Source organism: Triticum aestivum, chromosome 7A, assembly GCF_018294505.1.
Source record: "Triticum aestivum cultivar Chinese Spring chromosome 7A, IWGSC CS RefSeq v2.1, whole genome shotgun sequence".
NCBI lineage: Eukaryota > Viridiplantae > Streptophyta > Magnoliopsida > Poales > Poaceae > Triticum > Triticum aestivum.
In genome coordinates, this window is record NC_057812.1 from 51490534 (window position 1) to 51501045 (window position 10512).

General features: G+C 45.1%; 1 protein-coding gene across 1 annotated transcript; it reads left to right on the forward strand.

Moving 5' to 3' along the window:
* The first annotated feature begins 7315 nt into the window (after window positions 1–7315).
* LOC123152983 (uncharacterized) lies at window positions 7316–10159 on the forward strand. Its single transcript, XM_044572323.1, has 4 exons — window positions 7316–7401; window positions 7954–8425; window positions 8795–8868; window positions 9898–10159. Exons 1-4 carry the CDS (start codon window positions 7316–7318, stop codon window positions 9965–9967), a joined length of 702 nt encoding a protein of 233 aa, XP_044428258.1. The 3' UTR covers window positions 9968–10159.
* Window positions 10160–10512: the final 353 nt, after the last annotated feature.

A 10512-nucleotide genomic window follows, 5' to 3' on the forward strand; every position in this document is an offset into this window, starting at 1 on the left:
AGGAACTCGGGAGCGTAGTAGCCATATGGGTCGTCCTTTGCACTGTCAAAGCTATGGTAGATTACTTCTTCTCCCCGAAAACGTTCTACCATGCGTATGTTTATCTTGTTGACGTTGTCGTTCGTGGTGGAGAGGATTGCGCGAGAAGTCATGTAATTCGGATCAGACATGTTGTCATGTAGTCTCGGAAACACATGGTCAATCAGCTTCTCCAGGTCGTCACCCTCGCCTGTAGACGACACACAAATATCTTCAGGGAGTCATATGTTTCCTTGATCGTCAACTTCCTCGATGCCATTGCCTACCCTTAGCAAGTAATCCGCAAACCAGGTGTCATTATGAGCCCTCATGTTGGTGACGAGCCTTAGCTGGCGCATACCCTTCCAGAGATGTGAACTTCGGAGGGTTGCATCGATTATCTGACCCCGGGATCCCCTCCTGACGACCGGAAGAACCTGCCTGAAATCCCCGCCAAACACAACAGTTTTACCTCCAAAGGGTCGGTCTCGTCTTCCCATGATGTCGCGCATGCTGTTGTCCAGTGCCTCGACCGCCTGTCGCTTAGTCATGGTGGCCTCGTCCCATAGTATCAATGAGGCCATCCTCAGTAGCTTGGCGGTACAACTCTGCTTCGTGAAGGTGCATGAGGCGCCGTCGTCGCAGCTCAATGGGATCTTGAACCTCGAGTGGGCAGTCCTACCTCCAGGCACGATAGAAGCGACGACGCCTGACGTCACGGTAGCGATAGCGATGTTTCCCTCGCTTTGAACCTTGGCGAGTAGCGCCTTGTACAGGAAGGTCTTCCCTGTACCTCCCGGGCCATCAACAAAGAACACCCCCCCATCACCACGTTCAACTGCAGCTAGTATCTCATCGTATGCAGCCCTCTGCTCCAAGTTTAGCGATGATGCCAATTTAGCGTCGTTGGTGTCAAAATCGACGGTGGATTCCTCGATACCTCTCTGGCCTCGCCCTCGGTTGGGTCGAACGCATCATCAATGCTTGGAAGAGCGAAATCAGCTATGTCTTTGCCCATGGACTGCAACATACCCCTAATGTCAAGCAACACCATCTGCTCCACCTCAACCGAGCACGTGTGTGATCGGCGATAGTCATCAGACATAGGCTCGAAGTGCCTATCCCATAACTACGCACGTCGCCCGGCTCACAATGCACCAAAATTGTTGCAAACAGCCTCCTGAGCGAACATGGCATTGCCCACTGCTCTGCCTCGGTAAGACAGTCATCGAGTGTGTTATCTGCCTCGATGAGTCCCAACCTTTCGGCAGCCTCTCTAAAGCTCCCGCATAGCCTACCGTCCACGGTGAGCAGGTCCTCATAGGATGTCTTGCCAGCAACATGGTTTAGCAGCACACGTAGATAGTATCGCTCCCCCTCGGCAGGATTGGCAGACACAATTCGACCTATCTGATAACGCTCCACCCGCTCTTTCCAATACTTCTTACCCTTCTGCCATGTGAACCTTCCAGGAAAATCCTTGTACAATATATTCCTAGCCCACAGGTGGTTTTGGTTAGCTTTGAAATACTCTGTCAACATGGATTTGGAAGCATTGTCAGAGGCGACTACGTCGGTCAAGTGAGCTTGCTCATTGAATGCCACCCTGTGCATATTCGGGAGATGAAGAGGCAACTATAGGAAGGTGGGTCATTGGCACACAAGGGGAAGCCAAATATTCTCCACATCACCTCTGGAGGAGTAACCCACCTCGCGTCTACGTATCTTTTGATCTCATCAATGTTACCATCGGCATCGGGCTGGTCGATGCTGAAAGAAGCCCTATCATGGCCCTTGTATATGTACTTGTAAAGGTATTTGACGGCCTTTATGCTGGAGCAAACCTCAACGTTGATGTGGCAATTGAACATCCGCAGAAGGTAAGGGTTATACGGCACAACCCATCTGTTGTCCAACATTTTACCCTAGACCTTAGCCTGCTGACCATCATCTCGACGATGATAAACTGGGTATGAGTCCTTGCCCTGTGCCGTGTTGTCATTGAATGGTCGCGGGTATCTGCACTTGCACTCGTTCTGTTGCATGCACACATTTTTGGGGTTGAGAGCACCGCATGGTCCGTGCATCATATGTTTCAGTACTAAGGCATGGAGTTCAGGATACCTCTGCTTGTCTGGGAGCTCGGCAGAAATGAGTTGGTCGTACTGCTCCGGAACGACAAGCTTATAGGCAGAATCCATGATCAACAAAAAGTGTGCGTGGGGGAGGCCCCTCTTCTGGAACTCGTGGTCGCCACCTGGGTAATTGCCATGGCATCCATATGTCTCCGTTTCATGTCGTGGTCGCCACCTGGGTACGTTCTAGGGAGCACAATCCTTACTCCAACAGCGCTTGCTCGGGTCTCCCCGGATGTAATTGCATCAACAACTCCCTTATATAGGTCGGCACGGATCTTTGTCTGGTTCTTCCTGTACCATTTCAACCTACAACTCTCAATCTTGATGTACATGTCCACCCCCCATTGCTGGAGCAATCGTGCTCCACAGAGTATGGGATTGAATATACCAGGTCGTGTCTGCAGCATGTAATAGTAGTAGTCTCTCACGGAGACGCATAACCTGCTATTCCCCTCTGCATATGGATGAGTAATGCGGACATTAGGATTCATACGAGAACTATACAATTCATCTAAACGACAGAATACGCATAAGGCTTACCTGCATCCTGATCATCATCATCATCCCGTCTACCTCTTGATTGTTGCACAACCGGCCAAGGGACATCACGTTTAGGTAGTTTCAGATGCCAACCAAGCTCACCCCTTGGGTAGAATAATGGGTAAGAGAGCGGGTCATACGAGCCAGATGTCACATGTATACTATGCCTCGGTTGTCGTTCCCGCAAAGTGTAATCCTCCTATCAAACCTCTTCGCTAGGTCCGTGCCCTCCACCCAAATTGCAGCTACCTCCGATGATAGAGGTCTATTATACTTCCGTTGATCTAGTCTCTGGTCTGTGTTGAGGTCTATCCTGTAATCGTCGAGGTTGTCCCTGTGGGCACCCAAACTCCTAAATTGCTGGGAGTACGAGTTTTCCTTGAGTATGTCCACTAACTTTCTGACGACATTCTGATCTAATTGCTTGGTGGCAGGCTGGCGATGGGTTAGGCCTGGGTCGTCATCGTAGAAGTACAACTGTAGATGCTCTGGACGGGATGTTGTCCCGAAGGAATGAACATTGTGGTAGATGGTGCCGTGCGCCCGGAAGGTGTACACCCCAGACTTCATGTTTGTGTAGCTTTCATCCAGGCTGACGCCGAGAGTTGTTAAGGAGAAGTGGCCGTTGAAGAACCGTATGTTCTCCCGAAAATGCCTAGAGTCCGCATCCGTGCTAGACCAAAGCCTCATTAGCTCCGGGATGGGCTCCGGTTGCTTCAGCTCGATTTGCCCATTGCGACAGCAGAATCCTGGGGCTCGGACACAAACTTCTTGGCCTTGCAATGGTCGCAGTTCGCGGGGTGCTTGAGGATGTGTGTACTGTCGGGGAGGTTTGAGTACACATAGTCCAATGGATCATGGTCGACATAGGTATTGTGACTTGAGTCTTCCAATTCGTCGTGCTCCATGTCATCAACAACCGAGCTTGCAAACAATGTTTCTAATTAATGCGATACTCCCAACGTGTGGATCTTGCTCAAGCTGGTGTACATACCTTCACCAGCAAACATGTACTACTCATCATCGAAGAGGTTGTCAGGGTTGGGATTATCATTCATGAGACCACTAAGGCAAGCGTCCATGTCGTCTGCGCAGGTGCCGAATCAATAAATGAGGGTTCAGTGTCAAGGGATGCAAGGAGAGTAAGGATGGGAGTGTTACCTTCACTCCTGATCGTGTACTATGGCGTGCTAGATGAGGTTGAGGCACCGTGTGCTTCAAGTACGGTTGGTTGTCCCGTTGAGCTCATTTTCGGTATGGAGATGGTCCTGGCGGTTGGGGTCTTCACCCTACTTGCAAAGCTTTCATTACGACGATCTAGCAGAGCCTTCCTCTCACCATGTGGAACCTTTGGTGATTTTCGCTTGACAATTTTCTCCTGACGCTTCTTCGCTGCCATACCTCCCTTGCAAGCTCGCTTTCTCGTCCTAAGCTGAGCTCTGGACTCATGCCTCTGCTCGTCAGCTGCACTATCCGCTATTGTTAGCAGATCACTGGTTTGCTGGTCGACACTTTTTAGGTGATCATCGTTTTCGATGAGGTCGCCATCTACAGCACCGTCACCAAAGGTTCTACTTAGGTATGCACCTGCAACATTTATGAATTATCATAAATAACTGTTGAATGATTAAAAAATGAAAGCTGATTACTGATGGGATAACTACCATCAGTTTCGGTGTTGCGAATGTATGTGGGGGACGACGTGACGGTAGGAGCATAATCTATTTGTTCACCATGGGATTGTTGCGCAGGATCCAACATGACGATATTATCGTCCACCGTACTGCAACTGTAGGCGGCTACACCGATACGAAGCAAGTAAATATTTGTTTAATGCATACGAACAAAAGATGTGGAGTACACATGCGAGAAATACCATAAGTTTTGAAGGTGTGAACGCATGTGCTTGCCGCAGCTGAGGTTGCTAAATCAGGACGAGGCATCACAATGGATTCAGCACATGGGGTGTTCCGCATAGCTTTCTCCCGTTGTCGGCGCTGAGCACTCATCTCCCCTTTCTGCACTGGTGCCAAGCTATCTCGATGTTTCTGATCTGTCTCACGTCTTTGCGTGTTTATTTGTTCCTTCTTCTCCTTGTAAGTGGCTCGCCTCTTTGCATTTATAATATCTCTTTGCTGTTGTGATAAGACATGACCAGTGTTTGCGTCGTCTTGCGTCTTCTTCTGATAAGCTGCTCGCCTCTGTGCATTTATATTTTCTCTTTGTTCTCTTGAGTCATGTTGTTTCTTCTTCTGGTACGATTCTCGTCTGCGTGTGTTCAACTTATCGATCTGTTCTTGATACCCTTGGTCTTCTTTTTTCTTTTTATAAGCTGCTCTTCTCCGTGCGTTCTTGGCATCCCGGGCCCTTGTAGCTGGATCTGTTATTGTACACATGTATATACACATTAGCATCTGAACCAGAACATTCAAGATAAATGATCTCACGGTTGACTGGAGCTACAGGTTAATCGTATTTACCGCTACAATCATGCACCATGAGGGCTACAATATATCAATGATAAAACAAACCAGATTACGAGCAAGTGGACCGCGAGATATACCTGGACTCCCTTTGGGGAGTTCTATGGTTTCAGCAGAGGGGATTGTAGCTTCATGTATAACCAGGCCGCTCGACGGTTGTGGGTCAGATGCAATGGCATCTGAAATATTATTCAAATTAGTAAAAACCAATATCAGAGGCATTTAAACCTTGCTGATGAGTTATACCTGGACTCCCTTTGGGGAGTTCAATGGTTGAGGGAGATGGTATTATTGCTTCACGAATAAACAAGCCGCTCGATGGTTGTGGGGCACATCCCATGGCTTGCAAAAAGGGATTTTTCAAATTAGTAGAAACCAATCTTGAAATCAAATTAGTAAAAACCAATATTGTTCAAATTCCATATACCTGGACCCTCGCTCGGGAGTATATCAACATTGGTGATATCACCAAGAGGGCGTCGGAGGTTATTTGTTGCCTCCATTTGTCGCTGTCGGTGTTGCTTATAAAGATTCACCCTTTCCCACCGAGAACCAAACGGGGTCAAGTCATTTGAGGACATCACTGTCACAGACAACTATCATTGGAAAAACAGATCAACAAGTACCGTCTACTATATTTAACATACTTTAACCTACAATATCTCAGACCCATTAACATCAACTACTTGGAAAGCCCATGACTCAACACTAAGGAAGCGCCAGAGATTAAACCCTCAATATTTGTGATAACTAAACATATATATGCAACAAATGTTGGATTTATTCCTTCCTGCTTTTAAATAGTTTTTAATTTTGCTGATTTTCCTTTGGTACTGAAGTGATTTATGTTGTTGAATGCACTCATCAGGTTACAAAACGTGCAGAAAACCGATCACATGCTCACCAATACTCCAACGAGGCATCACTACCTGGGTTCCTAGTTCATTCAAGAGACAAACATCAAAGTCTGGAAGATATTTTAGAAATGATGAAGTCGACGTCCATCAAGAAGCTCAAGGAGTTTTAATGGGCCACATTAAAATCTGTGAGCTCACCGGAACAGGGCAGTAACCTTTTCATCCCCTTGCATACTATTTGAGGGAAGAGTTCTTAGAAAACAGTTGAGAACTACCGTATATCTCCATATGGCATTGTCGAACTAAAAAGGTTATTTACTAAAAAGTGATTTACATAATTTGAGAACCACTGTAACTAAAAAGTGATTTACGCCCTCTCTCTACCATCTATAAAAACGGTGACAATGGAAGCTTGCATTGGATTTATTCCTTCCTGCTTTTAAATAGTTTTTAGTTTTGCTGATTTTCCCCTAGTACTGAAGTGATTTATGTTGTTGAATGCACTCATCAGGTTATAAAACGTGCCGAAAACTCATCACATGCTCACCAATACCCCAGCGAGGCATCACTACCTGGGTTCCTAGTTCATTGAAGAGACAAACATAAAAGTCTGGAAGATATTTTAGAAATGATGAAGTCGACGTCCAGCAAGAAGCTCAAGGAGTTTTAATGGGCCACATTAAAATTTGTGAGCTCATCGGAATAGGGCAATAACCTTTTCATCCCCTTGCATACTATTTGAGGAAAGAGTTATTAGAAAACAGTTGAGAACTACTGTATATCTCCATATGGCATTGTAGAACAAAACTGGTGATTTACTAAAAAGTGATTTACACACTCTGCCATCTATAAAAATTGTGACAATCGAAGCTTTGCATTTGTCCATATCAAGAACAGGAGTATAGATTCTAATCGCAGAGATTTACCTCTTTTACAGGGATTCTAATACCATTTTTTTCCTTAAATCTAACAGCTCGATGCCTCGCTCGTACATAAGAAGGCCATGTGTGCATCGCTGGAGCTATAATGAACAGTTGGGGCTACTACATAAGAACAGTTGCGGCACTCACCAACAAAGGTAAAGTTGGAAATTGTGAAGCGTGCACAACTTACTGCCCTATGGTTTAAACTTGGTCGAACAACAGTAGGTGCTAACCTGTTACTCGCAGCCGCGGTGGCACAGGTGCCTCCTGCTCTGATGGCAAACTTTGAAAGAAACAGGCCTCGCCCACCCGCTCCAATGGCAAACTGGTAGGATCCCAAACCGAGACCTGGAAGCATGGAGAAACAGGCCTCGCCCGTCCCGCTCAGAAACGTTTTGAAAATTGGTTTGTTGTTGTATATGGAAGGCGTGAGATGGACAGAGTATGATTGGTCGCTTTATTTTTGGGCATTGGAGGTGTAAGATGGAAAGAACGAAAAGATTGATTGGCGTTGTATATCTGTTTGCGATTGCGATGCGATTTGATTCCTGTTGTGAATGGAAAGTATTATTCGAAAAGGATAATATTGTTTGGAAAGGATGCCATCGGTTAATATTTGATTCCTGTTGTGTATGGAAAGTATTTTTTGGAAAGGTTATTATTGTTTGGAAAGGATGTCATCGGTTAATATTTGATTCCTGTTGTGTATGGAAAGTATTATTTGGAAAGGTTATTATTGTTTGAAAGGGATGTCATCGGTTAATATTGTTTGGCCTTTGTGGGGTTTATTTGGGATTGTCTCGATTAATAAAAAAAATAAAAAAAATCGGTGAAAGTGGGATGGGATCGAGGGGTGGCCTATCGTTCGATGGGATGGGAAGGATACGAGCGAACGAAATCACGTACGGACTGAGACATTAGGAATAGAGATGTCTCAATTGATAGTTTCCGTCGGTTATTTTTCGTCCCATCATTTTCGTCCTTTTTTTCGTAGGTATTTTTTCGTCCCACCCCCCTCCCCAGCCCACGCACAGAGTAAAAATAAAAACACCCCGCAAAAAAAAAAGTCTTATCGATCCTCTCGAGGAGACCGCGCCGCCGTCTTGCGATCTCGAGAAGACACTGCCGGATCTCGTGCGATCTCGCTGGCGCAGACGTACGGCATCGCCGCCGCGGACGTAAGGGTCACGTCATATCTCGTCGCCGACGAGGTACGGGATCGCCGCCGCGGACCTTCCTCAATCTTTTGTCTAGGGTTCCCCGCCTCCGCCGCCGCCTCCGACGGCGCCATCACGGAACCTCAGGGCAGGTCAGGTCTCCAAGCAGCTTGTGCTTGTGTGGAGTCGCCGCACTCCGCACACCGCTGCCGTGGCGGATCCCCGGGGCCGCCGCTGCCACTGAACCCCATGGACGAAGCCGTCCCACGAACGGCCGATGCAGGCACCACAACAGCAGCTCGTTACCGAGTAAGTTCCCGGTACCCAGCATGCACGCTGGCAGATTTTCGGTTTGAGCTTTTTTTCGCCCTGGGCCGAGATGGCCGAATTTCGGCCATTTTCGAAAATTTCGGCTGAAATTTGACCAAAATTTGACTGCAATTTGACTTAAATTTGACCAAAATTTACCAAATTTGAGCAATTTCGGCCTAAATATACTTTTCGCCCCAGGCCGAGATGGCTGAAATTCGGCCGAAATCCACTTTTTTCAGCCGAAAATCAAAACACAGGCTGGCACCATGCTCTTGGTCAGCGGCTGCATGCTCCTCGGTTTCCCTTGCAAGATGAACACCATGCGCTGCACCGGGTCACCCTCTTGATCACTTTCTAATGCTGCAGAATATCAGGGTGTGCAGGATCATCTCGTCCATGCCATGGAACAAAGCCACCTGCTTGACGAGCTCCAAACAGAGGTAAGGCTTGATGCCCCGCTGGATCAACTATTTTTACAATATTGTTGTGACTTTCTAATGACTGTAGCCCATTTTTTCTTCATTGTTCTTTGGTCTTTTTTGGGAGATTTAACAAGTTTCTTTCAAATTATCACAAATGGAGATGCTTTTCTGAACCATTATGTAAAAGAATTGGAATCACTGACATATTAAATTCAGCCACAATTGCATGAATGAGTGAGTGCTGAGTAGCCAAGCCAATTTTTGCCATTTCAGATATCTAGCAACATAATAATAAGACCACTAAAACTAATAATGGTACTGTCTCGCACAAATTAATTTACCCTTACAACGGACTGAGGCAGTAGATTACTGAACCTGCATCATGATGGCCCTTCTTTATGTCAGTTGTCTTGGACCAGTTAAAGGTAACCGCATCTTTCTTACAATTTTTTTGGACTATTAATATTTTCCCTGTCTGAGCCAACCAAAAGATACTTTCATGCAGTTGTTTTTAATTTAATTTAAACCAAGATGACTATCACCAGTCCCTTTTTAAGTTTTCATGCATTTATCAAGGAAGCTACTTTGTTACTTGGAATGATTAAATAGCTACAATGTAGATATGCTGATTTTGTGTTTGAATCAGTCCGTTCTGATGAATGCCTCTTTTATTTGCCAAGCTCCAATGGCTTACCAAGATGTGGCTTTTTTCGTGGACCAAGTAATTAAATTAAGAATTTGAAAAAAGTGATGGTGAGGTAGAGAATATTGTTCCTGTCAAGAAATAATGGTTGTGTTGTTTTATTCCAGTCAATGTATTGTTTCTCTGTCTCGTGAACTGAGAGGTCCTTCGTTCAGGTATTATGGAAGCTCAACCAGGTGCTTTCGGAGTCGACTGATTAAAAACTAGACACTGATTCTTTTTTTATTTCGTAATTTAATTTGTTGTGATCCCAACAATTTGCTTTTCCTAGATTTTTGTAGTTTTTTTGTTTGGCTTATTTCATGTAACATGGGATTTCTTGTAATTTTGTTTTGTTCATGAAGATGCAGAATCAAGAGGAGACCTAAACAAGCTTCTTCTCAGTTCAGAAAAAAAAACTCATTTCTGGCATAACTCGGCAATCCCACTCAAAAGGAGGAGCAGTATCACTTAACCTGTTCATATTACCCACAATATGAATTATCATCCTCGATGGCCACTCCAGGGAAGGATTCTGATCAAGAATCACTGTTGCTGGAGCTTTCTCGCAATGCACAGCACCGATAGGCAAAACTTCTTTATGTCAATACATGATGACCTGTTTTAATATACCGTGACCATTATCTAAATACACGAGGAGCATTTTTCATATATGGAGAAAAAATTTAAATACATGTTACACATTTTCTAAATACACATGAAACATTTTCCGAGTGTTTACAGAAAGCAGATCAAAAAAATATAGAAGCAAAACAAATAAACTGAAGAAAACACGTTACCGAGTGTTGCGTCATCATGTCAAATGTGTCGACATATTTTGACTATTTCATGCTATGTTTACATCAGTTTGGCATTATTTTATTGATATCATGTACTAATTAACTCCAAACTAAAATAATTCCTATGTATAAATGTCATATATTTCGGAATGGAGGTAGTAACTACCAAACAATGTTCCC